Raw genomic sequence first — 17,369 nt, 5'->3', positions numbered from 1 at the left:
ATCTCACCTCTCCTCCTGGTCAGTTATATGAGCCGGCTTACCTGTAACTAAAATTCTCTTTCATTGCCTGGATAATAGCTCCTACATTCCCAGCAGTGAGAAGGGATTCCAGAACAAAGCACGAAATTTCGATGGCGAGATTTCACACACACACACTATTCAGCCCCGGTGTATTGTGTTACGTCATTAAAAATGTCATGTTTTGTTTTTAGTTTTGTATTTGTTGATTTAGCGGCTGCTAAACGGATCGTTTCACAAAGATGAATTTATTTCTCAGCGCCGGGTGTCGTGCAACCATTTGCCAAAATGATTTATGAGGCCAAAAACATCCCTCTAGTTTTATTGGTGTAGTAGAGAGAATATGGAATCATTAAATATTCTCCTGCTCCCGAATTGTGTGCACCGTTCTATTCGCTCGGTTCCCCCCTCTCAGTCGCCAGAGGAGATGCCACTAAATTGCCTATGGTGATCCTGTACCGCCCATAGTAGCGTGCGCCCAGCTCCACAGTACGCGCGGTGCCAAAACACACAAGATGCGCTTTGCAGACGGAGTCGCGTTTAATTCTGCGTCAGCCTCAATTGTTGATACTTGTCGGCAAATTGCTTCCCACGCTGTTGGGAATAATCTGTCATATAACAATGCTTTATGTCAATTTTATTTAAAAAAAACCACATTGAATACATAGACACGTCTAATTAAATAACATTTATATTGACATATTACCAGTAACAGACTTGCTGCCTATGGAATGTACACGATCAGTACACTTGTAGATACATCAGGTATAAGTCACTAGGCCTGATTCAGAGATGTCCGCTAATGATGCCGCAGCTGTGAATTTATGCGCAGTTGCTATGCGAACATATACAATTGTCACAGCCGCTAGATTTGTATTGAGACGCTCACCAGCGGCTTCGCAAACCCAACGGACTGCGTACAAAGGATCTGATTCAGAGCCGCTCGCTAAGCTGCGCTCTCGCTCGCTAGGAGCGATTGTCATCCGTCTGCGCATGCGTCTAAGTCGCAGTGCATGTGCGCAAACTAGCGTCTGCGATGTACAATCGAGCACTCGTAGTACACAGACAGGACGCTAATTTGAGTCACAGATTGCGCCGTTTGTGGGTGGTAACAGGGGAAGGTGCTTGTGAACGGGGGAGTGGTTGTGCGAACGCAGGCGTGTCTGACCGTCAGAACGGCGTTTAATGGGTGTGCATAATTAGCAAAGTAGCGTCATTACACACGTGACTTGGTTTTAGCCGGAACTGCTCGCAGTGCTTGGGGTAGGTTAGGTCAACCCTAAGCGCTGCGAGCAACTCCGATGGCCCTCGATGTTCACGATTAATCAGACACTTCCCGGAGATGACGTGTGCTGCGAGTGACAGGTGGGAGGTTTTATAGTCCAGCGTACGCTAACTGCCGTCGCTCACTAAGACATAGAGGGCGTCCTTATAGCGCAAAGAGCGATCGCTTGATTTGCATACCCGGCCCCTTTTTGCAAGCGAGCGATCGCATCTTGTGAGCGGCTCTGAATCAGGTCCAAAGACACAGATTCGGCCGCGGATCGGCTATCAGACTTCTAAGACACCCTTTGGTCGCACAGAATGGGCACCGGGACTGAGACGCCGGAGCTACTATCACTACATATGGGATCGCAGTGGCAGGCAGAGACAAGACCTGAAAACGGTCGCGCAACTTCTGCGTTTCAACTCCCCCCCCCGTTGGCGCCCACAAACGATCGCTGACTATCAATCAATTTGCATATAAATCCGCACATCGGTAACGACACCGGACGCATGCACAGTGCGACTCAGATGCCGTTACTCTCTGAACTGCGCAAACAGCGGCATTATGTCCATCAGTGAATCAGGCGCAATGGTCAGTTCTCAAACAGGAATTGTAAACATTTTATTTTTCTGTAATGGATAGAATGGGGACAGGTTTATATTTCTATAATTATTCCATAAATACCCATATATTTTACTTCATCGTGAACTGACGTAAACAGACACACACAGACGCACAGACACACACAGACGCACAGACACACACAGACGCACGCACAACTAAATTGTGTTCAGAATAATCTGTGTTTTGCCTTTCTGCATGATGATACAATGTATTTTTTATGCTTGTGTTGAACAATATTTCCACCTTAAATGTATTTTTACGTCACATTCACTTTAGTTTTCTGTATATGTTACTATTCTGGCCCAAAAACGCCGGCATTTGAATCCCAGGATATGAGCAATGCTAAACGCAGATTCCCAATTATTGTCAGAAGCATTTAAGGGGCGGTGCAGGGGCGGGGACTGCAGGCGTTCACAGACACCCCCTCCGATGCTCTCGCGATATATAGCTCGTCGATCGAGCTAAGAATAATGGATAAGTGTGTACCCAGCATAAAACCGTGCATGCACACCCCATAGCCTGCAGCAGTGATTTAGTTTTTCAACCAAACTACAGATTATTAAAATCTCAATTTTTTCCCTCTGTAGGTTTGATAAAGATTGTCCCAAAGGTTTAAGCACCAGAATCGTTTTGTCTACCTGAAGGTACCCAATAACAATATAACCCAGTGGTTCCCAAACTTTTTTGAATCATGGCGCCCTAGAGTATCAGTATTGTTTCCATGGCACCCCTAAGCCAAGAGTTTGTTACTGAGAAATTCAGAGAAACTGTAGTGAAGTAGTAAAGTGAAGTAAATTGTGCTGACCTGTCATCCTCAGGTTTAGTTATGTGGTGGGGGACAGGTTTGCGCTTCTGTTTGTTCACATATTTACATTACATTGACCATAAATAATTTGATTTGGTGCTGGACCACCATCCTGAGGCACCCCTGCAAGTGTCCCGAGGCACCCCAGGATGCCACGGCGCACAGTTTGGGAACCACTGATATAACCTATAATGAGTTATTTTACTTGTAGATTATGTTTAAACAAAATACATAACACAAAGGGGTCTATTTATCATAACCTGCAATTATTAAGTATCCCCCCAATGTACGAAGGAGGGAGGAACCGCAGCAGAGGATACGTTCCGTATCCCGACAAAGGGGATGCCAGCACCGGGCACCTGTCAGAATCCTGACCCCCAGCATCCCGAAGATAAGTAGTGGGAATTGGAGGAGGGTTAGGGTTCAGGCACTAGGGGGAGGGTTAGCATTAGGGTTAGGCACTAGGGGGAGGGTTAGCATTAGGGTTAGGCACTAGGGGGAGGGTTAGCATTAGGGGTTAGGCACTAGGGGGAGGGTTAGCATTAGGGGTTAGGCACTAGGGGCAGGGTTAGCATTAGGGTTAGGCACTAGGGGGAGGGTTAGCATTAGGGTTAGGCACTAGGGGGAGGGTTAGCATTAGGGTTAGGCACTAGGGGCAGGGTTAGCATTAGGGTTAGGCACTAGGGGGAGGGTTAGCATTAGGGTTAGGCACTAGGGGCAGGGTTAGCATTAGGGTTAGGCACTAGGGGCAGGGTTAGGCACTAGGGGGAGGGTTAGCATTAGGGTTAGGCACTAGGGGGAGGGTTAGCATTAGGGTTAGGCACTAGGGGGAGTGTTAGCATTAGGGTTAGGCACTAGGGGGAGGGTTAGCATTAGGGTTAGGCACTAGGGGGAGGGTTAGCATTAGGGTTAGGCACTAGGGGGAGGGTTAGCATTAGGGGTTAGGCACTAGGGGGAGGGTTAGCATTAGGGGTTAGGCACTAGGGGGAGGGTTAGCATTAGGGGTTAGGCACTAGGGGCAGGGTTAGCATTAGGGTTAGGCACTAGGGGGAGGGTTAGCGTTAGGGGGTAGGCACTAGGGGGAGGGTTAGCGTTAGGGGTTAGGCACTAGGGGGAGGGTTAGCGTTAGGGGTTAGGCACTAGGGGGAGGGTTAGCATTAGGGGTTAGACACTAGGGGGAGGGTTAGGTTTAGGCACTAGGGGGGAGGTAAGGTTTAGGCACCGGGGAGGGTGAGGTTAGGTTTAGGCACTAGGGGGAGGTTAGGTTTAGGCACTAGGGGGAGGGTGAGATTAGGTTTAGGCATTTGGGGGGGAGAGATTAGGTTTAGGCACTAGGGGGAGGTTAGGTCTAGGCACCAGGGAGGGTGAGATTAGGTTTAGGCACTAGGGGGAGGTTAGGTTTAGGCACCGGGGAGGGTGAGATTAGGTTTAGGCACTAGGGGGAGATTAGGTATAGGCACCGGGGAGGGTGAGATTAGGTTTAGGCACTAGGGGGAGGTTAGGCATAGGCACCGGGGAGGGCGAGGTTAGGTTTAGGCACTGTTGGGGTGCGGGCATCTGGATTTTGACCGTCTGGATCCCGAGCACCGGCATCCTGTTCCCAACCCCCGCAGGAGATATTTCCATTTCTGACAGCAGCCACAACCCCAATAGGTGAGTATGGGGGTTGTGATGCTGTCAGATTTACAAAGCACTGGAACAGAAACACCGGGATTGTATTGAGAATGTGATTATTGATAAATGGGCGCCAAAGAGTCCTGTCAAATTTGGTTTCCCCCCTCTAAGATAAATGAGGCTCTTTGTACTATGTAGTTAATACTAAACTGAAAGAAAGGACTTTCGCAAACTTTCTGCTGTGAAACTGGAGTGCTGCCTGCATAACATGGGTGGCAATATAATGGTGGGGGGGGGGGTTATACCATATACTGTAGTTACGTAGCAACAAATTATCAACTGACGCTGAATGATCACCTGAGATCACAAGTCCTTATCCCAAATGACAGAACACCAATAAAGGGATTTCAGCCAAGGTAAACAAAACGGACATCACACACATTCAACAAGGACAGAAAATAATATCATCACATATTTGTTGCATAAGTTTTTTTCACCTATAGTGCTTATATCTCCAGGGCTCTTCTACCCAACGAGCCGCCCGACCAAAGTCCATCACATCGCCCTGTTCCAAAAAGTTGCCTGCAGATCACCTTTATTTGCAGCTACCAAATGTTCCTTTCGATATTACACCTTGTGTTTTGATAGATTGCCTCTATGAACGTCCAAGGGCCTTCATAATGTACTAGAGTTGCAACCACTGTTTGCCATGGATAAACGCTTACGCCTCTAGGTTTGGGTTTTGTCTCCCCAGGCGATTTTGTCCTCGTTACAGAAATGTTTCTTCTGGGAAATCCCGTAGGTAGTGTCGGAGCAGTTCAGCTTGTTACTGGTTGATAGCCGGCTGTTGAGGGAAGGGGACCTGGTGATACTCTTGATGCTAAATGGGGTGTAACAGCATAGGGCGGAGCGCATCAGCCTGAGGACCGAGGGCCGTAATATGGTGAAAATCCATGGGTCAATGATAGAATTCACCGACAGGAACCGGAGAGCTAGAAGGTCCATTTCATCTTCTCCCTTATCACCTTTAACTCTGTTTAGATATGCCTGTACCTGTAAAACAAACACAGATGTCTCATCAGAAGTGATGCCTATCATCGTCTAACCACCTGGAGATAGGTAGGAAATTGTATGGAAGACTGGTGGCACCTCCAATCCGACACTGTTCTCAACAGGATAGTTGTGTTGGCCAATGGCATCATCAACGTAACAAGACTATTTTTGAATGTATCATCACATCAGCAAACTATCTTACAACCTTTCAATTGAGTAACAGACCATACAGGGTTCCACTGCTACCAAATAAGATCCCCCCCCAAAAAAGTTTACATTCTCCAGATAACTGTTCGCCATTAGATGAACCAAGATGTCTGTGAGAAGCACCACTAGGTCCAACATTCGCCCAGCTCTCTAGGGTAATGCGTGCAGTTACGCAGCTGGCACTGCTCTGTTTGACTATAGTCGGCAAGCACCTGTATTTGGAAGGTGGGATAATATACTACACAGGGTTTCCCCAGTTTCCATGGTCATCCCTGTTTTTCAGCATTGGGAACCTTTAGTACATATTATCAAGAATTTATAGTCCTGATGCCAAATTAGGTTAATAAATGGGAGAGGGTCGCTGTAGTGTCATAACATTGGGCACACCTTACAAAACAAAAGGGAAGGGTGACAATAATAGATTGCAGAAATATTGTCAAACCTGTTTTCTGTTATAACGGGATTTTTTTGTATTCGTTTATATAACAGGATTTTTAAAAGGTCACTACTCTAAAAAAAAAAAAAAAAAAGTTTTTGTGTATTTTTTTTTCCTAGCAAAGTATACAATAAACATAGGTTTGTGTGTTATGAGATTGTTTTGTGGGGTTGCATGCAGATACACTACTAGTGTACAGTATCTGCATGCAAAATACTATCTTACAGTCTCTGCATGTAGATACAGCCGCAGTCGCACGCAGAATATAGGCATGCCGCAGCGGCTGTGACACTGTAACGTAGCATTTAGCAGGCAGATACAGCCGCAGTCGCACGCAGAATATAGGCATGCCGTATATCATTTTAATCAGCAGAAGCTGCTTGTGCGTTCTATTCACGTTGCTTTGTAAATAAGACACATTTGAAGGTAAAGAGGCTTACAAAAATACATTTGGCGCTACAAAGTCATCCCACGGCATGGTGCGACTAGAAGAGCTGTTTAAAACGCAAGGAAGTAAAATGTATGTGGACACATCTCTACGTTTGCGAATTTCACAGTTTTGTTCTGATTTCACATGCAAAATTTGACGCGAGTTCCATTGTATCCCAGATCTGACTGATCTCGCACACGCCACGACACAGCTAGTTACACATCGAATGACAAGACTCAAGCAACAACGAAAAACTTTCCTGCAATAAGGTGCGAGTATAGATTGCAACCTAACATGATTCTTAGTAAATTTCCCCCCAAGATGAGATGGGATCGGTATGATTTACGGTGGTTCAAATCCCGACGCCGGAAGACCAGCACCAGTGAAGATCCCGACAGCAGCTAAGGTAAGTATAAACTAACTTAAACCCCACCCTAACCCTCCCTTAGGGGTGCCTAACCCTTACCTACCCCCCAAGTGCCTAACCCTAACCCCCCACTAAGTGCCTAAACCTAACCCCCGCTTCCCCACAACCTAAACCTAAGTCTCCTGTGGGGGTGCTTAACCCTAACCTCTCCCCGGGGGTGCCTAACCCTAACCCTCCCTTCCCCTAGCCTAACCCTAACCCTCCCGGGGGGGTGCCTAACCCTAACCTAACCCTCCTCCCTGTGGCTGTCCGCACCCGGCGCCCGGCTTACCTTCGATCGGGTTGCCGGGCGTCGGGCTCCTGGCATAGACAAAATGACAGGCATCAGGATCTTGATGCCTGTCATTAGACCCTTGCCGGGATTAGACAGTCAGGATGCCGACGATCGGCATTTAGACCGTCGGCATCCCGACTGCATACCGATGAGATACAGGGTTAGTGACAGGCTGGTGGATCCTCATCATGTCACAGATATATATATATATATATATATATATTCCTTCACATATAACTGACCTGTCTCCTCATATTGCGGCTATCCCTGGCAGATTGCTAGTTACAGAGTTTACACTCCGGCATCACATTATCATGAATAAATAAAGTAAATAATGAATTCTGGTTACATTTCTGCATTCAGAAGCTGCAGCTGTAAAAGCTCTAAGAGGCTGGAAAACAACGATACAGCTTCTGGTTAATGTGTATAATGTCTGCACAGCTACAGGATGCTATCTCTCTCCTGATAATGTTTATTGCCATTCAGATGAATCATTTATAGTGGTTTGACAAATAAAAGATCTCGGCTGATTAGGAAAAATTCCTAAAGCGCTTTGCTATTCAATGCTTTCCTCTAATGAGCATCACGGTGGCACAGTGGTTGGCATTGCTGTCTCAGAGAAAATATATATTATGGCGCTGGCATCCGCGGAGCCAGTTTAGTAGGTGATATTTGTCTCTTTCTGTAGTTTTGGCACTGATCTGCACTTCTGGGGGGAAATTTACTAAGGTGAGAGTTTTTAGAAGTGGAGGTGTTGCCGATAGCAACCAGATTCTACTTCACATTTAACTAGCACCTTCTAGAAGAAAATAGCTAGAATCTGATTGGTTGCTATGGGCAACATCTCCACATCTAAAAACTCTCACTTTAGTAAATTTACCCCCTGGAGTCCTTCATGTTGTCAGTATAGCGTGTGGTTAGCACAATGTTATTAAGTATTAAGTGGTAATGGTTTCTTCTTTATTTCCTTTTTGCTCTTTTACTATTTTTAACATTTATTTTGTATTGCATATAGTCAAATACAATGTTTATATGGGTTAGTGTGGGGTTTTGTGTCATGTCTGCCCAATGACGCTGAGCTGTGTCAGCCTATGATTTTAGAACGGCACACAACACAAATTCAGCCGTGGGCTGACGGCCATTGGCGCTTGGTCTCCTACATTAACCCCATGTTCAGTTTTGGGTCTATATGAATATTTACATGATTAAAATGTCACAAGTCACGGATGGGTATTGGATGCTTAGCCTGTATTTCAGGATTGGCGAGACCTAGTATTAAGGTGCAGAGTCTAACGTGCCGGCGGCATTCACCAGGGACCCCCACAAGGAGGTTTGTACTTACCTGCGTCCAACACGCAGGTTCGCAGCTCTCAGACTAGGGGGTCTAGTTACTAAGCTGTGTTAGGAGATAAAGTGAAAGGTGATAAGGTACCAGCCAATCAGCTCTTAACTGTCATTTTTCAAACACAGCCTGTGAGATGGCAGTTAGGAGCTGATTGGCTGGCACCTTATCACTTTTCACTTTATGTCCTAACACAGCTTAGTAAATAGACCCCTAGTTGTCCTAGTACAGGTGCTGGTGTACTCTAGATACAGTGGCGTATAAAGAAGGCGTATGATCGTAGTCAACAAACCGGTTCAGAACCAGACAAGACGGTACCAGGTATCAGACAATATCAGGGACAGGAACAAAGCCAAGGTCACAACCAGTACCAGGGAGGAGACGAAATTGGGTCACGGACAAGCCAAGGTCAGGAACAAGCAGGAACAATCACGGAGTAAGGAACGCTGGAGTAAAATTGGGGGCCTATACTCTGGCACCTGCCTAGAGCCCAGAGACTCCTTTTATAGGGAGGAGTTACATTCTCACGCCAAACGACACTTCCGTTTGGCGCGCCTGTCCCTTTAAATCTACTTGCACGTCGGCGCACGCAGCCCTATGGGCGCCACGACCACCAGTATTGCGGGTGCCATGAAGGGAGAGAGAAGAAGCCAAAATCCAGAACAGCAGCGAGCGCCGGGGGCTCCCCATCTGCTGCCCCACACAGGCCGAGACCCCCAACGCTGCCGGACCCGGTAACAAGCTGCCGGTAAGTTTTAATTGGCATTTTTGCAATTTAATCCAGTGAATATCCTGAAATGGTACAAAATTAATTTGTAAACTGCAAAAAAAGAAGAAAAATAAGTTTAGGTCACCTAAAACTGAAAATAATCTAAATTTCAAAGTTGTTAAAAAGTCCTTTATCAGGGAACAAGTAATAGATGAAGAACTTATTACAGCTGTTCTGTGCAATGAGACAAAGGCCTGTCTGGGCCATGAAGTGACGCTACTGGGGGCTGGAAGAAGTTCTGACGGGCTGATTGATCAATATTATAAATCTTTAGTCTATCTTGCAGAGTTCTGTACGTTGTTTAGTAGGTGAAAGGTTGGTTCCTCAGCGTGTGGGGTTTACTTACACCCTTCACACTGGGAAGTGGTGGTTTTTACAAGCCGTCCCTTCTTTGTAAATAAGCCCTTGTGACACCAGCTGTCACACATGGAGGAGGAAGCGCGATGGTCTGCGGCTCTTTTGCTGGATGAGTTGGTGACTTGAGACAAAAAAGGGAAGAAATACAATAATCCGCACAAGTATCATGTAGAAAAGAATTAATCTTCTCGAGACCCCTAATATCTAGTTGAATGGCTGCACAAATATACCATATCTTGGTAGGGGGCACTATCATAGGCAACAGTTATCAGAGCTTTTTTGGAGTTGTCTCTTGTTGATACACGAGTTAAAATATAACTTTTATTTATATATATATATATATATATATATATATATATATAATGAATTACAGTTAGTGTAATATGGCAAAATAAAAAATAAAGGAAAAATAAAGAAATCAATGATCAATAATATATTGAAATAGTGTATTAAAAAATTATTAAATTGTATCCATGCCAGTACGGGTCTGTATATTTATTAATGGGATATATAAATCCCTGAATTCTAATATTACTGATATATAAGTCTTCAAAATTACTATATATTATAATCAATGAATACTCTTTATACCTTAGTGATGCAGATGAATATTTCTTTATATCTTTATATGTTTGTCTGTTCAGTGTGTATCTCCTATAGTTGACTGTAAATATACACACTAGGTTTCCTTTACAGACGTAGGAAATAGTTATTTATTATTAGTCACAACACAATATATTTAAATGATTTGTAACAATTTATTCCTCATAGGATCTGTGGGCCTGATTCAGAGCCGCTCGTAAGCGGCAGTATGCTCGTTCCGAGCGATGTTCGCCCATCTGCGCATGCGTTCGGTTTTTAATACGCATGCGCGAACCAGTCAGTGCGGCCGAAAATCATTTGTTCGCTATATAGCGAATGCCTGCTATTTTGAATGACATGAGGAGGCGTATGTGGGTGGTAACAGGGGAAGGTGCTTGAAAACGGGGAGTGGAGATCAGAACGCAGGCGTGCTTAAAGGTCAAAACGGGCGTTTTATGGGTGTGCATAATTAATACAGCAGCGTCATTGACCACGTCACTGGGTTATTTTATAGTCAGAACTGCTCGCAAATTTGTGGTAGCAAAAACCAACCACAAGAATAGCGAGCAGTTCATACGCTGGTCGATGTACTCGATTAATCTAATAAATAGCGGACATGACGTAGGATGCGAGCGGCCAGGGGTTGTATTTTTACTAAAAAAGACCGCAAGTTTGGTTCGCTTGTTCAGACCTAGAGGCGTGAACAGACCGCAAAGAGCGAACGGCTCATTTGAATAGCCACCCCTATTTTCTGGACGAGCGAGCGCTAATTGCGTCCGGCTCTGAATCAGGCCCTATGTCTCCAAGTTGTTATATTGCTGCTGTTCACATTCAGGGAGTCTGAAAACTCTCCTGTCCTTTACAGAACAGCAAATTGTCGTTGTAAAACATGCACAGATTCTTGTACTGAGTATTGTGGATTATCATATATTATAGATGTAATCCCATGAATTTGGTTATATTGGAAAGATTGGAAAACTGTTATTGATTATGGTCCTCAATCTGTACTTGGCAGTCAATGCAGCATATACCCAAATCACTGCACTCATTATTTAATATATGCATGGGATGTGTTGCTGGCATGAGTATTTAACATGTAGCCGTATGATTTATTAACCACTTATTATGGTTCCAATTACTGCTAATCCCAATTACTCCTGTAATATCTGTGTAATATATTTCTTCGTTTGCAAAAATCCCTGATTCACTACAGATTATTATATTAAGTAATGTGCCTTCAACATATAGACTAATTCCTGCCAAATGATTATAAAAATACCAGACTATCTGTCATTATTATCGGCAGCTCATATATAAAAATGGCATTGGTATGAAATACGTCCAGCGGTTCGAATCCTGACGCTGGAAGACCGGCAGTGAAGATCCCGACAGGTAAGTATTTTCTATATTCACTAACCTAAGCCCCCCCTAACCCTAACCCTTCCTTAGGGGTGCCTAACCCTAACCTGTGCCAGGGCTGAGACGCCCACTGTCAGTGTCCGTAGACGGTGAAATACCCATGGGTGCATGTTTAAACCCCACCGCGGCATTGAAACTTGCACCAGCGCTATTGCAGGTACAGTTCCTTCATCCGTGTACGGCCGCCTATGTGAGCGATTGAACGTCTGTGTACGTAAACACGTTCACCGACATGCCTGTGACACTCCCATAACCCGCCCATAAGACGGACCATCACCCTGCGTGCGCTAAGCCACCTCCCTGTCGCCGCCCGGGAAAGCCTGCTTGATTTGTGGCACTGCGAGGCTTATGGCGCATACACGGATAGAAAGAAGGAATCTGGACGAGACGTTCTGACTTCTGAGGCTTGGCTCCTACAGACCGTATAACACTTATGTTGGCATATAAACTTTTCTATGAATAGTGCTTAATGTGCGGATATTTTGCTTATTATTCCTGCAAAATATCATTGATAGAAGCAGATTCTACAAAGCGTACACTCCTAAAATGAAGACTAGACTTGTTATTCTGGCAGCATAGTGTAATGAGTTTGGAGGCAAAAGGAATTTTTACTGTGCTTATTGGTTCATGCCATTAGACGGTCGTCTTTACTATGTTTGGAGGACAGGGAAAGTTTTTTTTAACTTTCTAATTCGCCCAGATATGATAGTTGTGATTGTGCACAGATAATTAGATTGAAGAGTTATACTTTCGGAAAGTGATGCCGTTTAACGTGTCTCGTCTTCTCGTTCACCGACATTCTTATTGTGTTCTAACTTGCTGAAGAATGTTTTATATTAGTCAGACTTGTACTTTATCCTGTGTAAATATTGTACTTGAACAGAAGGAAAAAAAGTTTATAGAAGAGGTTTATGCAGCTCAGTCATTCCCCAAATATTTCTCTACTGAACAGAAAATGAAACGTTTATATGAAAAAAAAAAGTTTAGCGCTTTCCGTAGATTATTTGTCCGATCAATTTGTCTTCCTTGTATCTTTGGAGAATTGTGGCAATGCAATTTATAGGTGTTTCGGTAAAGGTGATCTTTATCCATTTATTTAGTGCGTGGGTTCATTGTGTCATACATAGCAGTCAGGGCTTACTCAATGATACGTCTTGTTCCAGTCACAAAATGTGCCGCTAATTATTATTGTTACTATGGGGTCTAATCTGCAGTTTTTGAGTAATTCAACGCCTTTTGCTTTGCTGAATAGGCCCCTACGTCCAGAGGCGGGCTGGGCCGGGGGGCAGGGTGCCATGTGCCTCCCGGGCCGCAGCGCCATGCGTGCCGTGGGCAGACTGTGTCTCTGTGACACAGCTGCCTGCACCGCGCGTGTAGAGCTGACCGGACGGAGATCGGTCAGCGCTACACAGTGACTGACAAACACAGCCGCCGGCAGCTGTGTGTTTGTTTTTAGTAGCAGCCAATGAGAGTCTGTCAGACTCTCAGTGACTGCTGCTGCGCCCACTGCAGGAGCCGCTCCATCTTCCGGCTCCTGCAGTGGGTAATGGGAGAGACGTCATGACGTCATATGACGTCTCTCCCATAATGCAGAGCAGCCCGGCCCGGGAGGACAGACGGAGGAGCGGATGGCTGCGGCGGTAGCGGGGATTCAGGTGTTTATTCTTTTTATTACGTGTGTCTACTGGGGGGGCACTACAAGGGGGGAGACCACTACTGGGGGCCCTACAAGGGGGGGGACTACTACTAGGGGCACTGCATAGGGGGGAAGGGACTACCACTGGGGGCACTGCATCAGGGGACCACTGCTGGGGGCCCTATATAAAGGGCAATACTGGGGGTACTGCATAGGGGGAAGACTACAACTGGGGCCACTATTTAAGGGTTACCACTATTGGGGGCACTGCATGGGGGGTGGACTGCTATTGGGGGCACTATATAAGGGGCACTGCACAGGGGGGACCACTACTGGGGGCACTATATAAGGGGCTTACTACTGGAGTCACTGCACAGGAGGGACCACTACTGGGGGCACTGTATAAGGGGCACTGCATAGGGGGGGGTCACTACTGGGGGCACTACAGGAGGCCTGCATAAGAGGGTCCTCTCCTGGGGCACTGCATATGGGCACCACTACAGGGGGCTGCCCCTAATCTTTATTTTTACTTTACATTAATCCCATATGGACCCGCCTCCTCCTTGGAACACTTGAGGGGGGGGCGCCGTAGCATGCACGTTCTCTGGGCACCCTGGCTACACGCCAGAGCCGTAACTAGACTTTTTGGTGCCCTGTGCCAGAAAGAGCATTGGTGCCCCCCTCATTTTTCAAAGGGACATAATGCACCCAAAAAAGGGCCATGGCTTCATGGGGAAGGACCAGGGAAGAGATAGGAGAGACCAGGAGATGCTGGGGATGAAATAAGAGGAAGCTACAAGTGAGACTGATAATAAACAGAAATGTGACAGGCCCAAACAGCGCCCCCTGACCTGTGGTGCCCTGTGCGATGGCACCGGCCGCACTACCCTAGCTACGGCCCTGCTACACGCTACTCCTCTGCCAGGCCGCCTGCATGCATTTGCCCCCAGGCTAAAAGTTGCCAGCCAGCCCCTGCCTATGTCTTATTATTAAGGCAGCAAGAAAATTGTGCAGCAACGTGCAGGGTATATACACAGTAACGGTGTAACTTCATTTATTATAAATATAATACAATGTCAATTGACATCTTAGGAACGAAGAACAGACAGCAATAATGATAGGTACTGTGACTATGAAATACTGCACATTAGATATTGGAAGACACAGGTTCCTAAAACAGGGGACATAGTTACCATCCCGGCGCTTGGGATGCCGGTGTTCAGAATCCCGCCCGCCGGCAATCCGACGGTAAGTATTAGGGTTAGGGGTTATGCACTAAAGGGAGAGTTAGGGTTAGGCTGCGGGGGGGAAGGGTTGAGGTCAGGCTGCAGGAGGGGGAGGGTTATGGTTAGGCTGCAGGGGAGGAGGGTTAAGGTTAGGTTGTGGGGGGGAGGGTTAGGCTGCAGGGGGTGAGGGTTAAGGTTAGGCTGCAGGGGGTGAGGGTTGAGGTTATGCTGCAGGAGGGGGAGGGTTAAGGTTAGGCTGCAGGGGGGGAGGGTTGTGGTTAGACTGCAGGGAGGGAGGGTTAGGGTTAGGCTGCAGGGGGGGAGGGTTCGGCTGCAGGGGGTGAGGGTTAGGGTTAGGCTGCAGGGGGGGAGGGTTCGGCTGCAGGGGGTGAGGGTTAAGGTTAGGGTGCAGGGGGGAGGGTTAAGGTTATGCTGCAGGAGGGGGAGGGTTATGGTTAGGCTGCAGGGGGGGGGTTAAGGTTAGGCTGCAGGGGGGGGGTTAAGGTTAGGCTGCAGGGGGGGAGGGTTATGGTTAGGCTGCAGGGGGTGAGGGTTGAGGTTAGGCACTAGGGGGAGGGTTGGGCTGCAGGGAGGGGGAGGGTTATGGTTATGCTGCAGGGGGGAAGGGTTGAGGTTAGGCACTAGGGGGAGGGTTGGGCTGCAGGGAGGGGGAGGGTTATGGTTAGGCTGCAGGGAGGGGGAGGGTTATGGTTAGGCTGCAGGGGGGGAGGGTTATGGTTAGGCTGCAGGGGAGGAGGGTTAAGGTTAGGTTGTGGGGGGGAGGGTTAGGCTGCAGGGGGTGAGGGTTGAGGTTATGCTGCAGGAGGGGGAGGGTTAAGGTTAGGCTGCAGGGGGGGAGGGTTATGGTTAGGCTGCAGGGGGGGGAGGGTTGTGGTTAGACTGCAGGGAGGGAGGGTTAGGGTTAGGCTGCAGGGGGGGAGGGTTAGGGTTAGGCTGCAGGGGGGGAGGGTTCGGCTGCAGGGGGTGAGGGTTAAGGTTAGGGTGCAGGGGGGAGGGTTAAGGTTATGCTGCAGGAGGGGGAGGGTTATGGTTAGGCTGCAGGGGGGGGGGGGGGTTAAGGTTAGGCTGCAGGGGGGGGGTTAAGGTTAGGCTGCAGGGGGGGAGGGTTAAGGTTAGGCTGCAGGGGAGGAGGGTTAAGGTTAGGTTGCAGGGGGGGAGGGTTATGGTTAGGCTGCAGGGGGTGAGGGTTGAGGTTAGGCACTAGGGGGAGGGTTGGGCTGCAGGGAGGGGGAGGGTTATGGTTATGCTGCAGGGGGGAAGGGTTGAGGTTAGGCACTAGGGGGAGGGTTGGGCTGCAGGGAGGGGGAGGGTTATGGTTAGGCTGCAGGGAGGGGGAGGGTTATGGTTAGGCTGCAGGGGGGGAGGGTTATGGTTAGGCTGCAGGGGAGGAGGGTTAAGGTTAGGTTGTGGGGGGGAGGGTTAGGCTGCAGGGGGTGAGGGTTGAGGTTATGCTGCAGGAGGGGGAGGGTTAAGGTTAGGCTGCAGGGGGGGAGGGTTATGGTTAGGCTGCAGGGGGGGGAGGGTTGTGGTTAGACTGCAGGGAGGGAGGGTTAGGGTTAGGCTGCAGGGGGGGAGGGTTAGGGTTAGGCTGCAGGGGGGGAGGGTTCGGCTGCAGGGGGTGAGGGTTAAGGTTAGGGTGCAGGGGGGAGGGTTAAGGTTATGCTGCAGGAGGGGGAGGGTTATGGTTAGGCTGCAGGGGGGGGGTTAAGGTTAGGCTGCAGGGGGGGGGTTAAGGTTAGGCTGCAGGGGGGGAGGGTTAAGGTTAGGCTGCAGGGGAGGAGGGTTAAGGTTAGGTTGCAGGGGGGGAGGGTTATGGTTAGGCTGCAGGGGGTGAGGGTTGAGGTTAGGCACTAGGGGGAGGGTTGGGCTGCAGGGAGGGGGAGGGTTATGGTTATGCTGCAGGGGGGAAGGGTTGAGGTTAGGCACTAGGGGGAGGGTTGGGCTGCAGGGAGGGGGAGGGTTATGGTTAGGCTGCAGGGAGGGGGAGGGTTATGGTTAGGCTGCAGGGGGGGAGGGTTATGGTTAGGCTGCAGGGGAGGAGGGTTAAGGTTAGGTTGTGGGGGGGAGGGTTAGGCTGCAGGGGGTGAGGGTTGAGGTTATGCTGCAGGAGGGGGAGGGTTAAGGTTAGGCTGCAGGGGGGGAGGGTTATGGTTAGGCTGCAGGGGGGGGAGGGTTGTGGTTAGACTGCAGGGAGGGAGGGTTAGGGTTAGGCTGCAGGGGGGGAGGGTTAGGGTTAGGCTGCAGGGGGGGAGGGTTCGGCTGCAGGGGGTGAGGGTTAAGGTTAGGGTGCAGGGGGGAGGGTTAAGGTTATGCTGCAGGAGGGGGAGGGTTATGGTTAGGCTGCAGGGGGGGGGGTTAAGGTTAGGCTGCAGGGGGGGGGTTAAGGTTAGGCTGCAGGGGGGGAGGGTTAAGGTTAGGCTGCAGGGGAGGAGGGTTAAGGTTAGGTTGCAGGGGGGGAGGGTTATGGTTAGGCTGCAGGGGGTGAGGGTTGAGGTTAGGCACTAGGGGGAGGGTTGGGCTGCAGGGAGGGGGAGGGTTATGGTTAGGTTGCAGGGGGGGAGGGTTAAGGTTAGGCTGCAGGGGGGGAGGGTTATGGTTAGGCTGCAGGAGAGGAGGGTTAAGGTTAGGTTGCGGGGGGGAGGGTTATGGTTAGGCTGCAGGGGGGGAGGGTTTGGCTGCAGGGGGTGAGGGTTAAGGTTAGGCTGCAGGGGGGGAGGGTTATGGTTAGGCTGCAGGGGGGGAGGGTTGTGGTTAGACTGCAGGGAGGGAGGGTTAGGGTTAGGCTGCAGGGGGGGAGGGTTAGGGTTAGGCTGCAGGGGGGGAGGGTTCGGCTGCAGGGGGTGAGGGTTAAGGTTAGGGTGC

General features: G+C 48.6%; 1 protein-coding gene across 1 annotated transcript in view; it reads right to left on the bottom strand.

Moving 5' to 3' along the window:
* Nucleotides 1–674: 674 nt before the first annotated feature.
* Nucleotides 675–17,369, bottom strand: part of PTGER2 (prostaglandin E receptor 2) — a 42,803-nt gene continuing 26,108 nt past the window's right edge. Inside the window, exon 2 of the mRNA XM_088444169.1 lies at nt 675–5,381. Coding sequence (XP_088300295.1) covers nt 5,058–5,381 — 324 coding nt within the window. The 3' untranslated portion in view covers nt 675–5,057. The remainder of the gene's footprint in view (nt 5,382–17,369) is intronic.

Source organism: Taudactylus pleione, unplaced genomic scaffold, assembly GCF_031769625.1.
Source record: "Taudactylus pleione unplaced genomic scaffold, aTauple2 ptg000350l, whole genome shotgun sequence".
In the NCBI taxonomy this organism is placed as follows: Eukaryota; Metazoa; Chordata; class Amphibia; order Anura; family Myobatrachidae; genus Taudactylus; species Taudactylus pleione.
The sequence above is the reverse complement of the archived record's forward strand: the minus strand, read 5'-3'. Positions and strand labels throughout refer to the sequence as shown.